Here is a 25126-nt window from a genome sequence, read left to right on the forward strand (position 1 = left end):
ATGAGTACTTTATGAATATTTTTCTCTTTTTTAAGATGTAAAGTCTGAGAATGAGAAATGAAAAATTGTGTTTACTCATACTGTAAAATCACATATCTTCGTGGTTTTTTTTTTTTCGTGTTTTGAGTAAAAACTCTTGTTTCATAGGAATTTGAATTCATGGATGAAAATTTTTTGAGTATTTATGTATGTAGTATTTTAAATTTCGTGGTGGAAATGAATTTGCAGGACTCTCCATACCTCGAATAAAACGAAAATAAACCCCCACGAAAAATTTGTCATTTCACAGTAAATGATGACGCAGGTAGATATGTAGTAATCATTGCATGTTTCTATTTCTATTTTCACACAAATAGTAAGTATTTGAGTCCTTCACAGTCAGTATGCTTCCACTTGCCCTGTAAGGGCATTTTTGTCCTGAGAAATGAGTATACATGTACATTGTTTCCATCTGAACGAATAGAAAATCAATTGTTCTTTTTTTTATTTTGCTGAAAGTTCCTCCAATTGTTGAATGAAATTGTGATAAGATAAAAAAAAATAGCTTATATATTTAGTAAAAAGAAAAAAAAAGTAATTAATTCAAACCCTTTATCAATTTTCTACTTTTTGGAGAAGTTTTTAGGGGTTATGTTTTGAACAGTGTCCTGGTCGCTGCTTAAAACACATGTGTTGGTGTAAACGGGTTGATTCGTCTGAGTTGTGTTTAAAACATAGTATGGTGGTTCCTCCTCACTGTAATCATCAGTAAACTTGCAAAGGTTTGATGAACTATTATTTATTTCTTGTGGCAAATAGATTTCACAATTTTCTCTGGAATTCTCGATAAAGTAATGATTACAATTTTCGTCACGAGGACCAACTAGATTTGCAGCATCCTTTTTAATTGACATGATGGTTTTCTATTTCTGTTGCGCAACCTCCGTCTCCTGTTTTCCCAATTGTATCAAGATCGCTATCCACCTGACACTGCGTACAATAATGGTTAATGGTAGGTTTTCAAAATTCTTCACTTTTTAAAGCGTCAAAGGATTATAGTGGAAGTGAATGTTCCACAAAACTTGAGCTGTAGGAACTTTTCTTTATACTCAGGGAATGTACAACATGCGTTTAGCACACTCGTCTCTACCTTGTTTGCAATCAATTTTCAATCTCTGCTCTTCCTACAAATATCGATTTAAATTTTTTTTTAATAAACTCAATTTACACAATATACATGTGTCTACATCATTGCTCTTAGACGTGTGTTCAGCATTGTTACAACGCGAAATGTAAAAAACCTGGATTATTACATTTTTGCATTATTACATTTTGCGTCGAGATCGACGCAAAATGCAATAACGCAAAATGTAATAACACGATTTTTAGATTATTACATTTTGCGTTATTACATTTTGCGTAGAGATCATGATCAACGAAAAATGTAATAACGTCCTTTTTCGTTGTTATATTTTGCGTTATTTTATTTTTGCAATCAAGACAACGCAAAATGTAATAAACAATATGTAATAAAACGAAACATAATTAATTTTTTGACTGCGTTAAACAAAAAAGATCATAAAATTGATTCAAAAATATATTAGTAACTAACATGGGAAACACACAGTTAAACTAGTGCTAATTGTAACGGGGACCGTTACAGATGTTCCCCAAACGCTCCCCATCTCCCTTTTGGTGCTATATTCCCTGTTAGCTTCATTAAATAAGACAAACTTTATGCATTTGAGACTTTAACAACGTTTACCCAGAAGGGTACCATGTTCATTCAAATTTTAGCATTGCACGCGTGCGCATGTGAATGCATGTGCGTAATGTCCATATCATCTTGTCTACACAATCTATATACTTTAATATACTAAATATAAAAGTATTTAATCCAAAAGTATTAAGAAATACGCTCATTCAAATGTATTTTTGGTTTAACTCATTTCACGTGCACGCACGTGCATACATGAGCATGGTGACATACCTTCTTGTAGAAGTCCATTACATCTATCTATGTTCTAAATCCCACCCCGTTTGTTTGAAAACCAAGGGAGTTCTAGCTGATTAAAGTTTCAGCCAATCAGATTGCAGCGTACGTTCACGCACGTGTTTGGATGTGCATGGTGATCATACCTTCTTGTAGAAGTCCATTATATCTATCTATGTTCCAAACCTCATCCTGTTTGGTTGAAAATTAAAGGAGTTATAGCTATTTAAAGTTTCAGCCAATCAGATTGCACCGCACGTACACGCACGTGTATGGATGTGCATGGTGACCATACCTTCTTGTAGAAGTCTATTATATCTATCTATGTTCCAAATCCCATCCTGTTTGGTTGAAAACCAAGGGAGTTACAGCTATTTAAAGTTTCAGCCAATCAGATTGCAGCACACGTGCATGCACGCGTTTTCTTGATAATTGCTATATATCATGTTGTAGGATATCCTAATGCATGGCTATGTTCAAAATTTCAAAGGATTTCATCAAAAACCAAGCAAGATATTGAGACTTTAGTTTCAGCCAATCAGAGCGAAGCGCACGTGCATGCGCATGAGATCCTGCTATTTTGACCATGTCATATTGTCTATGCCACTACTATATCCTTATATTATGAGTTTCAAAGCATTTCATCAAAACAGTAAAGATTTACGTCTATATCAATTAAATCGGTCATTTCACGTGTTGCTCGTGCGCGCTCTTGCAAGCACGTGCACACAAAATGGCATGTTGACAATGTCATCTTATCTACATTTATAATATGTCTACATATTCTAAATATCAAAGCATTACATCGAAAAATGTAAAAGTTACGGCAATTTCAAGTATATTGGTCATTTCACGTGTTGCACGTGCGCGCTCTTGCAAGCACGTGCGCGCAAAATGACCTTCGTTCCGCAAATCTACATAACATGCCTACTTACCCTAAAAAGGTTTCCCCTTAATCGGATGTGTACTTTACAAGATCAATGGCGGACAAAATTTTCCCGAGAAGAAAAATAAAATAATAATAATAATAATAATAATAAGAAAGAGTAAAAACAATATGTTCCCCAACTTCGTTTGGGGAACATAAATATTTAGAACTAAAACAATGAGACCAACGTTAGGGCTTTTACGGACATAAATACATCTATTTGTATCGTTTTTCTGACTCTGATTTTAGTTATATGGAATACACTGTACTTAATTATACAGAATTAATTTAACTTTGATTGGCATATTTTTGATAGTCTTGTTAAATTTCTACCCAATAACACGTATTTGATTACCAATGATTGACCATAGGTTCATTAAAAGCTCTTGATATGCATATTCGGCATGTATACATTGGTTAACAAACTAGAAGTGTATGTGTGTGTGTGTCAAGCGAGGAAGGGCAGGGATAGGGTGGGGTGTTTACTTCGTATGTTTATTATTGCATTATTGTGGACTTGCAAAAACAATCCATTCATTATAGGATGAAAAGAAAGAGAGAGAGATAGAACTTTGTATTTGCTTGTCTGCAATGCTGGAGATTTGCATGGAACAGTATGGTATCATTATTGTCTATAAACCCCTTCCCGCTATACATTTACACCTGCCAGTACAAATGATTAGTTTTTTAAGATTCATTGCATTTGTCTAAAAATAAAAGCAAAAGCACACTGGTCAATACCCCCAACAACCCTGCCCACAGATGCACGTTTCTAATTTGCAACACCTATAATTTGAATAAATTTATTAAATTGATTTTAACCCTTTAACGGCCGCCGTTTTTGAGGTTTATACAAGAATTTAACAACAGATTTTAAAATGAAAATTAAGACATTTTCTGAAAGACTTTACATAACATGCATAAGGTAAACCATATATATTATGAAAGGTCAGATATCAAAGTTTCTTATAGTGCTCTGTTTTACATTTTTTCGGTTACCATGGCAACTCAATATGGTCACAAACACAAAATATTGTATATTTTGGGTGTATTTTGTGTTTCTGCAACAAGAAAAACATATTTGTTAATATTAAATACTTTGTGAAAGACAAGTCTTCAAAATTTTATACAATTATCTAAGTTTGCACCCGAAAAATTTAGTTCAAGTATTTTTTTTAATTTTAAATCTTTGTATTTAGCATTTCAATATTTACCTTTTTCCCATTAATAATCTATTTTTAAAATGAAAACAGAGACATGAAGTCCAAATCTTTAAACTGTATAAAATAGATCTATAAATTGGCCACTCAAAATTTTGACAGTCATTTGATTATCCTCAAACTCTAATTTTAAGTTGATATCCAAACTCTCAAACCGCTATTTTAAGGGTCAAAGGTCAAGTTACATGTAGTTCTGTCCATATCGAATAATAGCCAACATTTCAAATTTTCGTTTTTTGCCAGCCATCAAACTTGACACAAAGCAAGGTCTAACAAGACATGGACAACATTTAATTAAATAGCTAGTGTACATATCATAAAACCCTGAAGTACCTTAGTTTTGACAAGAATATACCAATTGCTTAAGCATAAATTTATATATGTGGTGAGTAAACTCATAAGGTCAAAACAAATGTATTAATATGTTACTCGTGAGAATTTACTAAGGTAGACCAATACAAAAATTCTTTGTTACTTTATACAATTATTGACTTTTGATGAGGTCTACTCGTGACTATACGGACCTGGTCAGGTATTGGTTGACCGAGGCCGAAGGCCGAGGTCAAAAAAGCTGTAACCAAATCTATGGTTGGTCAAGAGAGAAAACCAGAGGGAATCTCCCAGAATGTCATTTGAGGTGAACTATTTCTAAGGTACATTTCAGGAAAAGGCGTCTTGACCAATCAGAGAGCACCAATATTCCTGATTATCTAATAAATATTATTATCAATTCTATAATATTTTACTAGGTTTGATAACTTTATCTGCAAAGATTTTTTCAAGAACAATTTGCACACACTTATTCAAAATTATGATGTCAAAGCATTGGCCTAAACCACATGCACTTTTTTGAAAATAATTTCTTAACCCTCAGTATTATTACACTATAGTTCAAAAAAATTATTTCCAAAACAATTGCATGGGACTAAACACATTCTTTTGAAAACAGTTACAAAGAAACACTTAGAAATATACACTTGTGCATATGATGCTGTATTTTGTGAAACAATTTTGCAGGAATGAATATCTTCAACTAAAACATAAATTCGAAAACAAAATCATATTATGGTATAATACTGTGAGTAAATAAAACAAAAAAGGAAAATAAATAAATTGATATGATGGAAATTTACAATGATTGCAAATCTACTGTATTCAAATTTTTATATACCTGCAACAAGTCTTGAAGGTTCACAATAATTATATTCTGTCAAAGCATTTATTCAAGGACAGTTTGCACCGTCAAAATACATTCTTTTTCATTTGCAGATCACATGATTTATATATGTACATATATAAAGTATCACTAAAATCTTTGAAAAAAAAATTAATGTTGCATACAATAAAGATACAGATTATAGCAACACTGAATAAAGATGCACACTTTGATAATGACAGGCATTCATTACAAAATTGGAAGCTGATTATGCACATGGTATGCCTGAAAACAAGCACCCTGACAAAGATGAACCATACACTTGTCACAGCCATAAGAAACATCTTTCCTCTTGCCTTCTTTTGCACACCATTTACACCGTCCACGGGGTCTATCCAACTTTATGCTCCGATGCTGACTTGAACCTGCTGCTGTAATTAGCTGCACTCCAGAATATCTTGGCTGCTTCCTGTTAGAAAAATCTGCAATAAGACTCATGGCAATATCAATATGAAGATCACCGAGAGAATAATGCTGTCTTGGTTTCACCACACCAGGGGTCATCTTCCAAAGTAGGAACGTGTTGACCAGGGCCACCTCCAGTATGAAATTCATGAAATACTTCCAGTACTTTCTTGACTGCCGACCAATTGGACACTTCGAACGGTACTGCATGGCACGATCAACCCCATAGTAATTTTCCTGGTAAGCTACAATAGCTGGTGGTCGTTGTATAAGAATGACCTCCCCTCCAGGTACTCGACGATGTGTTGGTCCATCCCCAAGTGGATCAGATGTGGTTGAAACAATATGAACCTATAAAATACATATATGATTTATCATATGGATGGATACATTTCTCAGTAAAATACATGCCAGTCAACAAACATTCACTTACTGGTTTGGCATCTTTCCATGCTGTTGCAACCAAATTGTCATGTTAGAGTTGTTCCGCATCACCACGACCACTAAAAGTTGGGTTCCTAAGTTCATCTGGAAAGCCTTTACGATTTGTGTTGATAGTACCACAGGCATAAATACCATTAACTTCAAGATTCTGAAGTAATGGAATTGATGTAACACTCTTAAAAAAGTTTTACTTAGTAGTCATTTTTTACTTGAAATAACAAAGATAAGTAATAGATAATTACTAAGCATTTACTTAAAATTTAAAATCAGTTACTGAAATATATGTCAATTACTAGATTCAAATGTTTTACTTGATTTTTGCATTTTAAAGAATTGTTTTACTTACACACTAAAGTTTTACTTAGTAATTTATATTTACTTAAATTTGCGAATATAAGTAATAACATTACTTGGTCTTTACTTACATTTTACCACTATTTACTATATAATTAATATTTTAATGCCCCCGTAAACGAAGTTTCGGGGGTACATAGTTTTTGTCGTGTCCGTCTGTCTGTCTAGCTGTCTCTCTGTTTGTCTGTTTATCCGCAGAAACTTTAACCTTGCCCATTACTTTTGATTTAGCGGAGCTATGACTTTCATATTTCACACGTGTATTCCTTGTGACAAGACCTTTCTTTGAGTATCACCAAATTTGACTTTGACCTTGAAGTTTGACTCACTTATACACAAAAAATCCAAACTTATTCTTTATCAAAATCTTTTGAGTTTTGAACAGTAAATACCAGGACATTTATACTTCACATATATAATTTTTGTTGAAAGAACTTTAATTGAATACCAACAACTATGAAATTTTGACCTTGACCATGGAGATTTCCATCCTTGTGAAAAAAAACTTTAACCTTGGCCATAATTTTTGAACGGTAAGGAAGAGTGCTTTCATACTAACATATATGTAATCATTTTGAAAAGACCATTCATAGGATACCAAGAACTTTGACCCTTTGACCTTGACCTTGGAGTTTGACCCACTTTTAAAAAGCAAACCTTGACTGTAACTTTAAAAGGATTAGGGTTAGTGCATTCATACTTTACATAGTTCATCCTTGTGACAAGACCTTTCTTTGGGTACCACCAAATCTGTCCCTTTGTCCTTGGAGTTTGACCTACAGTTCAAAATTGGTAACCTTGACCATAACTTCTGAAGGGTTGAGGCAAGTGTTTCCATATTTCACATATGTATTTGTTGTAGCAAGACCTTTCATTAGATACCAATAACCTTGACCTTTTGACCTTGGAGATATCAAGAAATCCCAATAATTTAAATTTGCATATAAGAAAAGTTTAACCTTTGCTATGTTGCCTACAGGGGCATAGGTGTTTCACAAACACATCTTGTTTGAATTGTATTTAATAGATTTACTTAAAACAAAAATTTATTTACTAAATCAAGGAAAATTCAGACCAGTAATTACTTAAATATGGTAGTCTAATCACTAATTGTCTGTGAGGAGGAGTTATCTTTCTTCTAAATATGCCTTCATGTGAAAAAAAAGTCACGCTAATAAAAATGCGATATTAAGTACTTGAAATGTTTTACCATTTTTAAAATGGTCCTTTAAAAGATACAACTTATTCAATTTTTAAGGCTTTCGAAGTTGGAATCAAATGTTTTATTGTTATATGTAATAAAACAATTACAAAGAAATTGGCAAAAGAAATAGAAAGTATAATTGTTTCCATCATAAGTAGATTTCTTCTATTAAACTATTCAGAGGGCCCAATTAGGGAACTCTGATAAAGAAATCTGTGAGTAGTACTCACATGTCAGAGGGTAGGTACCTTGCAGTGTTTCTAGTAAATAATATCGATGATTTTAATAAATATGATAAGTTTTTCATTTACTTAGTATTCTTTTGAGTAATAATATTCTAGATTTTAATTAATTTCAGAATTACATTTACTTAGTAATAATTCATAAAATTTAGTAAATAGAAAGCATATTATCTCTAAATTAAGTAATAATAATTTAACAAAAATGAGTAGTTCATTTACTAACTTAAAGTAATACAATTCCTATAATTTAAGTAATTCTATTGATACTTAGTAAATCATTTTATAAGTAAATGAATTCATCCTTATTACTAATTATGTTTACAATTACTAACCATGATAGTCATTTACTTGCTATTCTGACTAAATGGATTACTAATTATTACTAGTTTTTCTTAATCTAATATCTTATTTTAAAAACAACAAGTAAAACTTTTTTTAGAGTGTATGAAATAGTTTCAAAAATTTAATAAATATGCATTTCATTATAGCTAGCTGAGGTTAATTCCAGATATCATTTCATATTTTCAAATTTTCATAAAACACTGTATGTAACTGATTCACATACATAAGCAAGTAAGTAAATTTACATAGAGATAAAACATTAAAAACTATTTTGTTTAAAAATCATACCTATCAAAGAAAAGGTGGTGTCCTTTCCATTTAAGTGGCTTGGATAAATGTTTAACCACTCTTTCTCCGAGGTATTGCCCTTGCATCTCATCATGCTTGCCCAAGTAGATTTTATAATCATTGGTATATCCATTTGGTTCACACCTCATCCAGACCTACAAAATTTAAATGGTATTGCATTGTTCATAACAATGACAAAGTTCTAGAAATGTGTAAAAAATAGAATAAATTAAACAGTGTATACATTAATATAATATGTTCAATTATTTATAACCTCTTTCCCCTGTTGCCTGCTTGGTGCTGTAATTAGAGTATCTGCTCTAGAGTTACAAAATAAAGAGTTGATCATTATGTCGCGGGTTCGAATCATACTGTGGGACATGGAGACCGGTCCTTCAGATGAGACCGTATAAACTGAGGTCCTGTGTCGCAGTTGGTGCTGGCATGAAAAAGATCCCTAACTGCTCATTGACTCTGAGTGCTGAGTATAGGACAAAATTTGCAGCTCTCCACCAGCAAGTAGTGGGGTCTCCATATGAGTGAAAAATTTTTGAGAGGGACATTAAACAATGAACAAACAAAACCTCTTTCCCTCAAAAATGGGGAAAAAATTGTTGTCATCTTTTTTCACTTAATGTTTTCATTACACCATCAAGTCAATATTTGTCCATTTATTTGTTTTTTTCTACTAATCATAACTACATGTATTTCACTATTTTGATACAATATCATAATTATTGGGCATATATTTCACATTAAGCATGTACATGTACCGGTATGCTGTAATGTCTTTGAATTGGCTTTTTGACTATAGCTAAGACCAAGGTCTTTCATGAGAAACAAGGTACACTGTATTTCATAAAGGTTCTAGTCATTTCTTTATTTTTTAAATATATATTTTTATCCTCTTGATATCTGGTTTTCTTTGATATAAAGTAATGGGTGGTGAAGGTTTTTTTTAATTTTACGTAAATAAAATATTTTAAATACTGTAAAATTGAATTTTTGCAAAATTGAAAGAGCAAAATAATTTTTTTTAAAGATTAGAAAAAAATACCTTCATTCCTCTTTTGATTGGTTTGCAAGGTGTATACTGCTTTGCAAAGTAATGCCCTTTGTAGCGTATCATCCCCTCGTCTATGCTCTGACACTGCCCAGGCTTCATGTACTTCTGAAAATTTCTCCGAGTCATCTCTATCAATGGGCGTATCTTGTGAAGCCTGTAAAACATTCAATACCAAATCTGTTTGTGGGACAAAAATCATATCTTTGTTTATAAAATATTAAAAATATAATGATGACAGTTTGACAATTTTGACATGTATCAAAATGAACTTTTAAAATCAACTACATTTTACAAAGAGGTAGGGGCTCCATGTGCGAAAATCGGCCCCAAATTTTTTGAATTTTCAAAGCTAGTTAATAAAATCGACTTTACCTATATTTCACAGTTTACCATCATTGCATTCCACAAATAGCAAAAGTTCGGGAGATTGACTACTTATGACGTCATATTTGTGACGTAAACCTGACGTAATTTGGCAAAAATCATCAAAATCTCATAATTTTTGCCATAAATTGATTAAAAAAAATACCTCCGCACACACCCACCAAAACAAAATTTCTTGTAAATGTTCATTATTAACAAATCTATCAATAATTGAAGTATCGTATTGGTGGAGGCCTGCGGAGCATGAAAAATCGATCGATGAACGAAAAGCTTTCCTGTCATTCCAAGTAATCAATTATCATAATTTACATCAATATAATTTCCAATAGATATGATATTGTGTTTTTATATCACCGTACATATATCTACTAATAAATGTAAGAAATTGTTATCAATTTAGGACATGGTAGCTGAAATATGCAGTGATTTTGGGTATAATAATTCCAAATCAGTCCGAATTTTGCTACACTTACTCAGTCATTTACCTTATATACCGCTGTACCTCGCATTACACATGCACACCTGTGTCAATCCAACCTTTATTTTTAAACAGAATGGTTTGTGAATATTACATGCAAAAATAAAAAGGCATAATGTATCAATTAAACTCTAGCTTCAACAATATCATTCATAATTTGCTACCCTTTTCGAAAATCAACTCGTATGAAAACGATGCATTGGACTTCCCATCGAAGTCGTGACGTTTTTGCCTAATCAGTTGTGAATTGTTGATGGATAAAACACAATGAATTAGGTTACGATAGAATGAACTTCCATGAACATTATCTCTTTGATAACACCTAAAAATATACAAAGTTATGACTGCTATTGTACCCCACTCCCTACAGTTTGGTATTATCTATTTTCGAATCACGTGTAGAAGACTGCAGCTGAATTAATTGCCCATTCTGCACACACAATTTATTTATATACAATGCTCTATACGTGTAATAAATTAATATTGGTTTCTTTAAATGCAACTTAAAGGGTATGTAAGTAACGATTTTATAAAACAAAGCGAAAACTATTCCAAAGTCAAAACCGGGTTAATATCGGTCAGCGTCAGTCATGTGAATACCACCGTCCCCCCCCCCTTCTTTATAATGCGCCGATTTGTCGAAGATATCTTGTTCTATTATATGAATATGATTTTTTTTGTCAACTGGGACAACTGGCTTTCATATATTAAATATACTGAATTCTGCATCTTAATAAGTATTATATAACATTCACAGTTAAAATAAAAAAGATGATTCGAAATAAAATGAATGTCCCTGTAAATATTTGATCCACACACCACATTACAATTCTGCGTGTAATTAGTCTTTCATAAAAAAAAACTTAAGTAAACAGCGCAACAATTGAACACAATTAAAACAAAATGATAGTAAATCAGCATCTGCTTTTCTGTTTATAAAAAAGAAATTTAAAAAAGTAATTTGAGCGGAAATAAATTGGATGCCGTGGAACCCTCCTCGAAAACAGATAAACCTCTATGTGAAATGACTATGAAAAGTCAATTATTGAATGTGGTATAAGTGATTAATGATTGAATGTTGTTTACATTAACCATTTGGAAATAGTTTATACTTAAAATAAAAGATAACAGTGAAATTTCAACTCACTTGTACATTACATGATATTACGAAAGCCCAGTGAGCTCATTTTCGTAGGTAAAAAAAATAAATTTTTCGCGTTATAACGCGAAACTTTCGCGAATAAACGCGAAACTTTCGCGTTATAACGCGTAACTTTCGCGAATAAACGCGTTACTTTCGCGTTATAACGCGAAACTTTCGCGATATAACGCGTAACTTTCGCGTCATAACGCGAAACTTTTGCTGTTTAACGAGACATTTGCTTTAGTCTCAACGTTCTTTTGATTTTCTCATCAATTTTATTCATTTTATACAATGATAATCAAAAGGCTATTTTGATCTTGGACTATCACAAGTTAAATTTTAAGCTTTCTTGCTATTGAATCCATCTTAATCGTCACAATTTGTCTTTCTCAACGCTGTTCAACCAATTCAAAGTTTATGCGAGTTCCAAAAGTAGACTTCATGCTTATTAATTTCGGAGAAAATCACCCCTTTTCCGTTTTTTTTATGCACTCTCTAAAGAATTTGAAATAATTTTATTCTATAGAGATCAAGATTTCAGAAAATTGTCAAAATGGGGTAAATTTGTCAATTGTGTTCCACCGCATTTGTGAAAATTGGATAGCAGATTTTCATTTGTCTCCTTTAGATTCACTGTGGAAATTAGATATCCTATTTTGAGGTTGCACCACGTTTTCATTCCATTGCTTACGAAAACATTGACAATTCAAAGTGTACAAACTCTGCTGTATACCTTCATAGTTTTTATTTATGGCTAGTCCACGAACTTCTCTATAACCCAATATTGGAGACAATGAAATTATACATTGTTCATTCACTTTTAAGTTATGTTTCTACAGTGTATAATTGTCCAAAATGATTGATTGCTTAATTTACTAGTGGTACAGTTGTAGTAAATGTTACTGATTAAAAAACAGCTAGAAAAAAATGTCAAATTGAGATTTTCCTTAAGAAATAATCAGTCTAAAGAATTCAACAATTGAAAAACATGTACAAGAAAGTAAAATTCATTTTATAGATTCAATAGTAAGGTTTTAAAATAAAATAAAATATTCTGATGACTAATCTATCCTATTCTCGCATCATATTTTTCCCCAAATAACGCGAAAGTTTCGCGTTATATCGCGAAAGTTACGCGTTTATTCGCGAAAGTTACGCGTTATATCGCGAAAGTTTCGCGTTATAACGCGAAAGTTACGCATTTATTCGCGAAAGTTTCGCGTTATATCGCGAAAGTTACGCGTTATATCGTGAAAGTTTCGCGTTATAACGCGAAAGTTACGCGTTATATCGCGAAAGTTTCGCGTTATAACGCGAAAGTTACGCGTTTATTCGCGAAAGGTACGCGTTATAACGCGAAAAAAAATTATTTTTCTTACCTACGAAAATGAGCTCATTGGGCTTTCGTATGATATGAATAAATGGAATGTTGTATCTAAAAAAAATCAGAGACATTCTTTTCCAAGGATGAAAAATTTTATGTAAATCAGATAGCTATTAATTTCATATGCTGAAGCTAAGTTGTTTCAACTCGTAAGGGGGGATTAATTGTTGTTTATTGACCCCCTCGAGAATCCTTCACTCAAGGAAACACAACTTGCTCATTTTCAGATCTAAAAGGGATAGGGGTAGTTTGGTCCGCCCTCCCCCCCCCCCCTCCCCGGAATTTGTAGAGTTAGCAAATTCATATACTAAACCAAATAAAAGAGACTTTGAACACCTCCACATCCACTCTCCCCCCCCCCCCCCCCCCCCGGCACCCCCACCTTTGGAAAACGTGGAACCCTCCTCGAAAACAGATAAACCTCTATGTGAAATGACTATGAAAAGTCAATCATTGAATGTGGTATAAGTCATTGTTGATTGAATGTTGTTTAACGTACAATTCGAGAATTTTCACTTATATGGAGACGCCACCACTTGTTCGAGAGCTACAAATTTTGTCTTACACTGGGCACTCAGGGTCATTGAGCTTGGAGGGTTCCTTTTCGTGCCAGCACACGGGAACTCGTTTTATACGAAGACCAGTTTCCACGTCCCACAGTGAGATTTGAAACCGCGATGTAAGGATCTCTTTCCTTCATGACTCTAGAGCAGACGCTATATAACCAATGTGCCACGCGGGCGACCAATGGCACGAGGTTTTATAAGTACACCCCCCCCCCCCCCCCCCCCACACACACACACACAAGAAATAGGTTTTTCATGTTTGGGAAATGCGTTTAGTTGTTGTTTAATTTGTTTGTCAGAATATTTCTGGCTTGACAATTTTTCCATATTGGGGTGGACCCCCCCCCCCCGGAAGAAATTTCTGGATCAGCACCTGCTTATTTATACCTGTACTCAATACTCGGAGCCATTGAACAGTGGGGGATCTTTTTCGTGAAAAAACAACAGGGGACACCGATTTAAATGATCTCATCCGAACAGTCTCAACGTCCCGCAGTTAATTTAATCCCACGACGTACATCTAATGATAAGGTCTGAATAGGAAGGGGTTTGTCTTGATCACATGAAAAAATGTTATAGTTAAATGTTTACTCAAAAAAATAATGAAAATAAATCACTTTATTATATGATTGAATAATTTCCATCTCTCTGATTGGCTGAGATCCAACTATGTTAGAAAAATATTATGTTGTATTGACCTGCACGTGACGTTCCAGGTCAATACAAGGATTTATTTCCTCTACATTGATCTAAAAATAGAATGGAAATTCCAAATTGATACAAATTGTTTTAAAAAGCTGTTTAAACGACTATGATTTTTATTTTCATGTGAACAAAACATAAGCGAATATATATTTTAGGTGAGGGATCCAGGGACCCCCCCCCTTTACTGAACAACAATTTTTTTTACTTTTTGGCTGTTAGTTTTCCCTGATAATACTCCTTCCTTTAAAAATTTATCCTATAAAAAGACTGACATTTTATATTTCTTTCATGGCAACTAAAATTGATTTTTTAAAAAAAATTTAAAATTGATACGACTGGTAAGGTTTATTAACATTTTAATTCTGCTACTCTCTTGTATTTGGCTAGGACGTAATAAAATGCAAACTAGTAATGAGCTGTATCATTTTATCAGTGAATCATATAATAAAACAATTATTGCTGTTTTTTTTCGGTCAATACAATGATTTAGCCATCTTCGAAGTACAATATTCACCTCGCCCTTCAGGCTCGGTGAATATTGTACTCCTCAGATGGCTAAATCATTGTATTGACCTCAAAAACCAGCAATAATTGTATAATATATTTAAAGCAATTTGATTTCGATGGGTCCATTTTATAGCATTATTTTCGGTCGCAGGAGCAGCCGATCTATTTGTGGTTGTATTAGAGACGTTATTTTTTTCGTAGTTCAGTAAAATATTTTTTAAATGATAACATGTATAAAATCAGAAATAAAATATTTTAAAAACATCACCTATTCCCAGTCTTACGTGTTTGATTTTAATATATATTTTTTTCGGATTATCAAAATGAAAAAGGTTTAGTAATGTCCACACAAGAATACATGTATTATGTAAATCAAAAGAATAACAGGGACTATAGAATTAAGGCTGAGCATCCCCTTGCAATCATATTGATCAAGCTTAAGGCAGCATTGGACATCGATCCCCATGCAAATTACGTCACCTCCGTTTTGCACAGAATTAACACAGAATTAGTCCTCATACAAACACACACAATTGCCTTCCAATATCCCCTAAAACTCCATGGTAAAGAAGTAATTAGACCTGTGCATCTTTTAATATCCATATTAAGATATTAACAAGACTAGTACTTAAAAATCCTAAATGACGTTCAAAAGTCATATTTCATGGACGATATTGGGTGCAAAACATAGTTTTATGTATGACGTTATCAGGACGTTACTTGCTGAGGGACAAGCAAAACTGGCCCCTGTAAAGAAATAAAATGGAGGCTTGTTACATAATATTATACTTCTGCATATCAATGGAAAGATAAAATTGTGAATTTAATAAATATCCAACTATAATACATTCATCAATTACTACTAGGGAGTATTTGACACCTGAAATATGGGGGATATTGGGTTGTTTATGTATCCATTTTCAGCATTTTTAACCCCCACCCCCACCCCCCCCCACCCCACACCCCACACCCCCCCCCCCCCGCTCAACAAAAACAGAAAAAATCTGACAAAATAAGTTATATGCATTTCACAGAACAAGTCCTAAGGTTTTCTTTTAGTGTGCTTTTAGGGTACATTTTCCACCTCTTGAAAGAGCTACATTACCTTTTAATTGACTCATGCAATTCTGCACATGTGAAAACAAGATGTTTGGGGAGTTATCTCCCCCTATTAAAATGTCTCACAATTTTTTTTTCTAAAAATGAATGCACATTTTTTTCTTTAAATATTAAGAGAAGACTCTACTTTATGCGAATAAAAACAAAAAAGATGCAGTTTTCATTTAGACTCCTATAAATAGCAGGAAAATCCCTACCCAGCATGCTTCTCTTTGGGACCCCCCCCCCCCTGGATTTTATACTAAACTGCGTTTAGCTACCATTAGAAAAAAATGTTTTATTAAGAGGAATTATATACTGAACAGAAGTTTTCATATCAATTTACTGATGACCTCTATATTGCAACAAATTGAAAACATATCAAAGTTTTGAAAGTGACCAAAATTGCCAAGTTTTTTGAGATATTTCCTTTCTGTTATTAATGTAGTCAGAGACATATTTATGAAGAAAGTTGGTTGCTATGACAACCATCAGATTATCATCATCATACCCTGACAAAAGAAATTTAGTAAACTATCAAAAAAGTTTTGTTGTTCTTATTAATATTAGTGAGTATGGTTAACTCAGTGTTCTCTGAGGAGGGTACCGAGTAACTGTGTGTGAATAACGTAATGACGCTACTTTTTAACGTTAACGTTAACTATTAACGGCGGTCAATCAATGCCTTAATTTTCTCCTTAAATTAAGTTTTTCGGACAAATTGGTGTTATTTTTAAAAAATAGACATCCACAACATATAATCAAAAAAATAAAATTTATTTTTGAGCTGGGGCCGATTTTCGCCAATGGAGCCCCTACCTCTTTTTAGGTTTATTTACCAGTCATACTCAGGAGACCCCGCGGGATGTTGAGTCGTATTGTCATTCAAATGTAGGTACTCGGTCAATCTCCGGAAACGGCTCCTACTCATCGTATCTTTGAATCCTTGATTTCCTATAATACATAGATTTTGAAATTCAAATTTTCTCAAACAAAAGACTACATTATAACTAAAACTGTACAATGTTTGCATATAAAACAAGATGTATTTGTGAAACACTATGTCCCCGATGTTAAAACAATAATGGAGTGTGACGTAGACTGAAGTGTTGTTTACTTACCCTTGACACCTTCAGTTAGTTAGAATTGACAACAGACAGACAGACAAATAGACAGACAAACAGACAGACAGGACAATAACAATATACCCCCAGGATCTTTCGATCCAGGGGCATAAAAATGATTTGATTACAAGATCTTATAATTATTACTTACATCACAGGCACCGGATTTTTTTTATCAATAAGTCGCTCAATTAGAGAGATATCTAAAATTCTACCACCTATATAATAGTATATGTCTGTCTAGGCTAATATAATATACGAACTATAACGTTAATTATAATAAATGATAAATCTAATCATGCAGTAATACTGTTAAAAATAAAATACACTATCATATTTTAAAAATTGATCCACAAATTCTCTTTTCATAATTGTTTTATCTTATTGTTTACACAAAAAAATCGCACGAAGAAGTTCCGATCATCACGCACCTGCTCAAGCCTGCTACATGATGTAAGCCATAGAACATTTGCTTATACATGAATGTTTTTTTTTTTAATTCGAATTCAATAAGCTTAAAATTTATACTGTACCTAGGAATTTGTTTTGAGACCAGTACATGTCTACACTTGGTAGCTGGTTGGTACCCATAAGGATATGGAGGCCAAAGTACGCCTTGATTTCTAGGGCAGATGTGTCGAACCAGTCTAAGTCACGGTGACCCCTCTTCTCAAACTCCTGAGCAGCATACCTGTTTGTTTCAATGGACACTTTCTCAAAAAAATCCTCCGACACCATCAAGTAGAAATAGCTTAAAATACTGTCAGTCGGCGACAAATCATGATTTGGACCCGTTTCTTCTGAGAAGGGTGCAATCGTCACAGGATGCAAATCACTCGACCAAAAATGGGGACCTTCTGAATCGCTGATCTGACTGGAGAAAGTCTCTAGGGATGACTGTGAGTTCGGATCCTCATCGTCCGTATCAGATGAAAAGGAATCCAAAGGATCATCAATGTTAATGTCTGACCCAGCAGAACTACTATGTGAATCGTCAGTTGATAAATCACTTTCGCTGTCGCTATCACGGGAAGCCATGTTAATTTTCCGCGCTGTTTACATAGTTGCTATACAACCAACATATGACGTAAATTTTATAATTTTAGAAACAAAACCTTGCTTAACTTGTCGGAAATCCTTTTGAATTTATTTTTGGTTATTTTAAATTTAATCATAAATATTTGAAACATTTCATTTATAACGCTTTGTCAAAGCGAATAAGAACGCGACATTCTCTGTCTTCCAAGTTATAATTAATATTTTTTGTTGACGTTACAAGTTTTTTTTTTTTTGGAACGATGGGAACAACCGCTTTTCATTCGCGGATATCTTTTTTAGTTTTATATATACAAGAATATGTTCAGACAAAAAATGTAGTAAAAATCTTCCTTGTTTTAAATATAGTAATTTCATCTGGAAAATTTGCACATAAGATTAAGATTTGTTTATTATAAACAAGCCGAAATTCGGCATAATTAATGAGTTTTGACTGCTATTTTGCAGGTAAATGCGTATTTCAATCGCATTTTTTAATATTTAAACGACCTTACACAAAAAAAATTTCTTCACAAAGAAAATTCGAAATTTTCTCTAGTTTTCAAACATATCAATATTTTTTTTGTATTCTATGTCGTTACATCACACGAGCGGTTTTCCCTCTGCGAGCATTAAAATGAGTCAAAAGGCGCACTTGGCCGTTAAGGGGTTAAATACATGTAGCTACTTAAATCAGTATATTATAAAATTTATTAATTGTAAGAAATTTCGTATATCTATTTTTTTCCTTTTGTTTTTTTTCTTTTCATCGGCCAATACACTTTTGAAAATTGTACTCAATCTGGCCGACGAAAAAATGTGTTATTACATTTTGCATTCCTGCCTTTTGCTTAATCTCGACGCAAAATGTAACAACACAAAATGTAATAATCCAAAAATCGTGTTATTACATTTTGCGTTGATTTCGACGCAAAATGTAATAACGCGAAATGTAATAATCCTAAAAAGTGTGTTGTTACATTTTGCGTTATTACATTCTGCGTAGATTTCAAAATGTACAAAATGTAATAACGCAAAATGTAACAATCCAGGTTTATTACATTTCGCGTTGTTATTACATTTTGCGTTGTAACACAGCATACTTACATTAATATTACAATAATTGTTAGGGATTTCAGAATATTCAGTAATTTCCTTGAAAGTGATTTCTTCCTAATTTTTTCTTTCCCGATAATATACCATGTTCCCTACCGATAGCATTTTGGGTAGTTCAGATTGTCTGCAAGGCAAAACAATATCAATTCATGTAAAAAAGAAAAATGTATATGCATATTTTTGGTAGAAATTTCTTTTTATTTACAATTGTCATGTGATGCATATGGAACAAACAGAGCGAGTATTTCATGCTGACTCAAGAAGATCATTTTTATAAAGTGTTATATAGTAATTTAATTGTTACGCATAATGTTTTAAGTACCATCATACAAAAACCTATGTTAAAGTCTATATTTTATTCAACAAAAGAAATAATAGCATCCTTACCTTTTGAAATAGGCTACAGTAACACCTATTCCAAAGAACATTCCAAACAGTGCTCCGCCGACGAAAAAGAGAACGTTCCTTGTTCCGATAATCAAACATAACGGCCCTTTTCATTCGTCTATTTTCGTCTTCAATTATGCGCTTTTCGGACGTGCAAGAACCGGTGTCATGACAGCCACCGTGCTCTGTTCAGTCAGTAAAAACAAGATATTTTTTTTCTATTTACAGTTTTTTTAATCTATAAATAAAATCAATATAAACAATATTAACAACATATTTATACAAAAAATTATATACAATAAATATCACTTTAAGTTTCTAGATTTTCTATATGTCATCCTAGTGTACCACTCGACCACGTCCCGACATGCCCCGTTTAACAATCCCCCCCCCCACTGGCTCCCAGAGGGTTTCCGGTCCAGGTAACGCTGGTGCCTCGTGTCCACAGAAAATGGCTGAAATATAGCTGGAATATGTCTGGAACATTGCTGGAATATGGCTAGAATCTTTTAATTAAATAGTTTTTTAATTAAATAATTTTTTAAGTCGCAAGTTATGTATACTAAAAAAATCAAGTCAACATTGACTATAATTGCACTTATGGCACACCATACAAAACGTACCGGTAATTCTAGCCGGGCACTATTATAAGACAATGTTAAGAATATAAACAATTTCTTAACAAAAGCGGTTTTAACAATTATACCCACAACACCGACTTTATAAGCGGCATAACTTAGTACATTGCTCAAAAATAGAACAATACACGCATGAGTAACTCTACCCAACAAAACTTGTATACGTGACAAAAACATCTTGTACCGTTGTACCTCAAGCATTTAGAATATAACCTACTTATTCAGCCAATCAAATGCTTCCATATCTCGCGAAGAATTGATTCTTCATGGTGAAGAATTCTTCTATTTCTGAAAAATTCAACGGTGTCTGATTGGTTCACTTGACAGTTAAATGGGTGTGTCTTTGGTCTTTGTTCAACACACAAAAAGAAACTATTCAAAACCCACGTGCTGTTTACAATGATATTTAAACTTTCTAAGCCTTGCTACACTTTTTTCTCCACTGTAATCTTTTGTCGCCTTTCTGATTATTATTGTTTTTTACATTTCGGTACATACAGAAAATACAACCAACGTCATGTATATCTGAGACGAACATTGTCTTTGAAGACAGATTTAATCACAATTTTCAACAAATTTTTATTTGATATTAAACAGCGATACCCACTCCTGCTAACTATATATAGCTAGAGCCTTGTCATCTTAACACAATAATTTTTTCAATAATATAGATATTACGATTCGTGTAACATGGGTATTCATTTAGTTCCAGTAACTTTAATATCTTCACCATACCATTTCCCAAGTAAATCAAGCTATTTCATAAACTCCTGTGCAAACCTGAATGGGTTGAGAGTCCATTCTGAAACCGCGTGTGTTCGATATTGATTGCGTGCTCCATATGTACAACGAGCGGTCAATTTGAGCCTTATATATGACACAGCCGTGGGAGGAGTTTATTTTTAATCCATTCATTTGATTGGCTGAGGTTCTGTTCTAAGTCAGTAAGATCATATGAAGAGAAATCTTTGTCATGAAGAAGATGTCTCTTCATATGATCTTACTATTACGAAGAAACGATGAAACGTGGTCCACAGCTACTTGGTCAGCTATGCAGATATTTAAATACCCTCTTTACAATAGGCTGTAACTGACCAATGCCTGCAAATCTAAACTAGAGGTCCGATAAAGGTAACAATATAAAGAGGTCAAATAAAGGTAAATAAAATAAAAACCATAAAATAATATAAAAACAATTACGATTAAATATTATATTTATACTTGTTAGCAGCAAGAAAAGGTAAGAAAATGAAAGATCAACGTACCTGTATGGTGTCTATACCTCGCGTACCTTTAGAAACCAGGTATATCAATTAACAATCCCTAATTCTTGTGCTGATCCGCTTTGTTTTCATTTTTATGTTGGTGGCAAAAGAGACACAATTTGGACAGTGAAATGTGAACATGTACACTATGACGGCTATTGTCTACCATCTTGGATATAAAGAACCAAATGATGGGACGTACAACGCTCTTTTATGATTTTTGCATCTGCGCTTCATCTAAGAAACTAACAACAAATAAAACACGGTATAATTCATGTTAGTCGATGTTCCATACCAAATTTTTGGTCTGATTACCCTCTCAATAGCCGCCTTAAACGCTCTAACGAAAACATTTCGAAAAGAATCAAGCGCCAGAGCAGTAATCGCCAACCTACCCTTGCATTCCTGATGCTTACTTCGCCCGTGAAGGTCATTGGTTGTTGCATACATGTACGTTGCTTCATGAATAAAACTGTCCACTCCTGAGGTTAGAAACATTACAAAATTCACTACGGCGTCTTTGTCGTTTTACATCCGAGACTATGATTTGAGTTTGGAAGACATTCGAGGATTTACGATTGGAAGATTTCTGGCATACATCAATGGGAGATAACTTTTTTTTTTAGGAAATAAGTTTTTAGGCTAGATTTCTTAAACAGTTTGCATTCGTCAGGTCTATCATTTTGCATACATGTAATTGTTATTCAGCTTGGAGATTGGATTTGGGAAGATTAAATTCATAAAAAAAAAAACCAAAACAAAACAAAACATTCTACATGTACTTTTAAATTCACTGGACACGGGGACCCAAACTCAAAACTTCAAATGTACATTTCTTTTTAATTTGACATCAAAAGCGGAAATTTGTTTGGTGAGATGATCTTATTCAGTCTTAACTTTATTTGAAAAAGAACACGAACTAATTCAGCTTCATGCGACCTATCTCATGTCTTCGAAATTGCATAATCTCACGTTAACCTGCACTTAACAATTCCCAGCAAAAATAAACTTATCTATTCTTACCTTTTCCACGTTGCATTAAATTGAATTTAGTAGAATTGTACTTGTGTATTGATCTATGAAACTTTTTCCAGCCTTTGAAGATGTCACTTCTAATTGATAGCGATTCAATGTTTTATTTTTATACGTATCTACTGTCATTTTTTCTTGACATGAGCGATCTTGAAGTGAATCATTGTGTGTTTTGGCTTTACAGAGTAGGGTAACGTAAGTTGAACGTAAACTACCCTGTCCATGCTGTCTGGAGACGTCCTTACAGTCACATCTTATTTCAAAGCATTTTCTATTATTCAGTGAAACAACACATATCTCCAGTGGTCCTTTTCTTGCAACTTTGAATTCGATATAAGTATCTTCATTTGAAAAGAAATCACTGATCATCGAATTTTCAACTTCTATCGAAGAAAAAAGGAAACAAAATAAACCAGATAGTTAATATTTTAGAACAATATTTTGAGTAGTTTGACTGTAAGGGGTAATAATTAAATCCTTTCCAAAATTACGTCTTCCCAGAAAAATTTAAGCGATTGATACAATATGCTAAACAAAAAACAATATGTTATTTGTTTTTAACATGTTTGGTTGATGATGAATGTTGTATTATATATAATTAGCTCTCACCTGTTAAATTTGTTTTTTGAAGTGTCTCTTTTATTTTTTCGATTATATTTTCAAAACCTCTGTAGAATAAGATTAAATTTAGATACATTAATACAATCAAGTACAGTGTAATATCTTTTGTCAAATTTGAAATATCCGCTCCCCAGACAGAGATCCTAACTCTTCTGAATATTATTTTGTTTCAATTTTATAAGTCAATGCAGCTTGAAATGGATATTTATTTGCCACTTCTTTTCATTCATGCATCTGCATATAATAAAAGTTTTTTTTCAGTCTTTAAAAGGGTCCTCTAAAATTTTTTTGCCCCAATAAATGTTTTAAAACGAACACAAGTAAACATTTTATCTTTTGATAAATCTTTTCTTTGATAAAACTGCTCTTGGGATTTTGAAACTTGATTTTTAGTATCTCAATTCATTCGCACTTTTTATGTTTATCTGTATTTTGATGATAAGCATACCCGTTGAAATATAAATATAAGTTAACAATCAATAAAATAAAACAAATAAAATCAAACAATAGAAAATTCAAAACTTACACTATCTTCTTCCGGCTATTAAGATAAATATCAAGCGGTTTACCGCAATTTGACGCCATTGTCAGAGAAGATGAGATGAAAACTGAAATAATAAAAAAAGGAAATCAGGATCACAAGTATCATTAGTAATCATTATGAGCCTGTAATTCGTTTCAATGTGAAATTAATAAAGAAAGCAAAATTGATTTGCTTGTCAAATTGCATAATGACGTTTTATTAATATAGAATCAAGTTTTGAAACAACCGATACTTTTTTTTATTCCTAATGGTTATCAAATTAAACGTTAGTTTTTGCTCTTTACCATACTTTGTGTTTATTTCTAAAATGGTAATGTCCATCATTAATAAGAAATATAATATGAAAAGACTTACACACTAATGATAAAGCAATCATTATTCCCATCAGCTTTTCAATCTATTCAAGAAGTCCTACAAAATGGAAGAAGGTACTTTTGCTCCTTTTGAGTTCTATACTTTTACAACAAATTTTGGACTGTGTCATGTATCAGTTTCTAGAAAGACAAATGCACATTAAACATCAATAATTAAATATTTTTGAACTTTGTTTCTTTATGAAGTACATACATGTAAACAACGTCCTCAAATGTTTAACATGATAAACATGATAACGCATAAAAGTGAATAATTCCAATCTTAATTTTATTGATTGATCGATTCCTTGTGTTTTGATTGGACGAGAAGGAATTCAAGAAAATGTTTACACATCGATGAATTTTTTAACCAGAACTACTTTTTTGACTGTTGTAAAAACAATGAAAAGATACTTCTACTAGTCCGTTTAGCTAAATTATGATTACAAAAAACTTATAATAAAAAATGAATGAATGAATAATGAATGAAAAGGAGATAAACAGGACTGAGAGACGGGAATATTATATTTATGTCACTGTCGGATCACGAGTGTGAATTTTTGAAATCGCTGATCATGCTGTCATTTTCTCGACGTTCTATATCAACTCAGTTGGTATCGTAATGTGATAGGGAAAAGAAACGTACCTCAGACTCTTGCCTTTCCAGCATCAAATTCATATATTTACATCCTACATTTCCCATATTCTCCCTAAATCTTTGAACGAACCAGAGCAAATCGAGGACATCGTCGCTTTTCAACTTTGGTCATGACGTCAACATGGCCATGGTCAAGGACGAATTATTTTGGAGAATACGCGTATTTACGATATTTGATGACTTAAACGACAATTAGTGAGTTTTTATAAGTTTAATTATTGATTGTTTTGACAAATAAAGTTGGATTTTATCTATATTCATCTTGTATACGTTTCTTTGCGGCATAAAGTATTCCTACGCCGTACAAAATAACGGATTGTATGGCGGCCTCAAAGAGAAATAATTTTAATAATTAAAAAAATTCGTAATTGGAATTATAAGAATTAAACGTTCTTTTTTCAGAATT

At 32.9% G+C, this 25126-nt stretch overlaps 1 protein-coding gene and 1 pseudogene across 1 annotated transcript; both read right to left on the bottom strand.

Annotated features, from left to right (window-relative positions):
- Positions 1-5139: 5139 nt before the first annotated feature.
- Positions 5140-18774, bottom strand: LOC134269874 (piggyBac transposable element-derived protein 4-like; annotated as a pseudogene).
- Positions 18775-22294: 3520 nt separating this feature from the next.
- Positions 22295-23767, bottom strand: LOC134269875 (uncharacterized). Its single transcript, XM_062752063.1, has 3 exons — positions 23692-23767; positions 23154-23212; positions 22295-22927 (listed from the first exon to the last, which is right to left on the bottom strand). The coding sequence occupies exons 1-3, from the start codon at positions 23748-23750 to the stop codon at positions 22551-22553; spliced, it is 495 nt and encodes a 164-aa protein (XP_062608047.1). The 5' UTR covers positions 23751-23767; the 3' UTR covers positions 22295-22550.
- Positions 23768-25126: the final 1359 nt, after the last annotated feature.

The sequence above is a fragment of the Saccostrea cucullata genome, unplaced genomic scaffold (assembly GCF_032062105.1).
Source record: "Saccostrea cucullata isolate Sc308-1 unplaced genomic scaffold, CSIRO_AGI_Scuc_v1 ctg6368, whole genome shotgun sequence".
Classification (NCBI taxonomy): Eukaryota; Metazoa; Mollusca; class Bivalvia; order Ostreida; family Ostreidae; genus Saccostrea; species Saccostrea cuccullata.

What these genes read in the sequence shown, in the direction of transcription:
- LOC134269875 (XM_062752063.1), bottom strand. Translation starts at nt 23,750, where the DNA reads ATGGCGTCAAATTGCGGTAAACCGCTTGATATTTATCTTAATAGCCGG. An exon ending in AATAGCCGGAAGAAGATAGT is followed by an intron (nt 23,213 to 23,691) that starts GTAAGTTTTGAA and finishes CTTATTCTACAG; the next exon opens with AGGTTTTGAAAATATAATCG. An exon ending in TCAAAAAACAAATTTAACAG is followed by an intron (nt 22,928 to 23,153) that starts GTGAGAGCTAAT and finishes TTTCTTCGATAG; the next exon opens with AAGTTGAAAATTCGATGATC.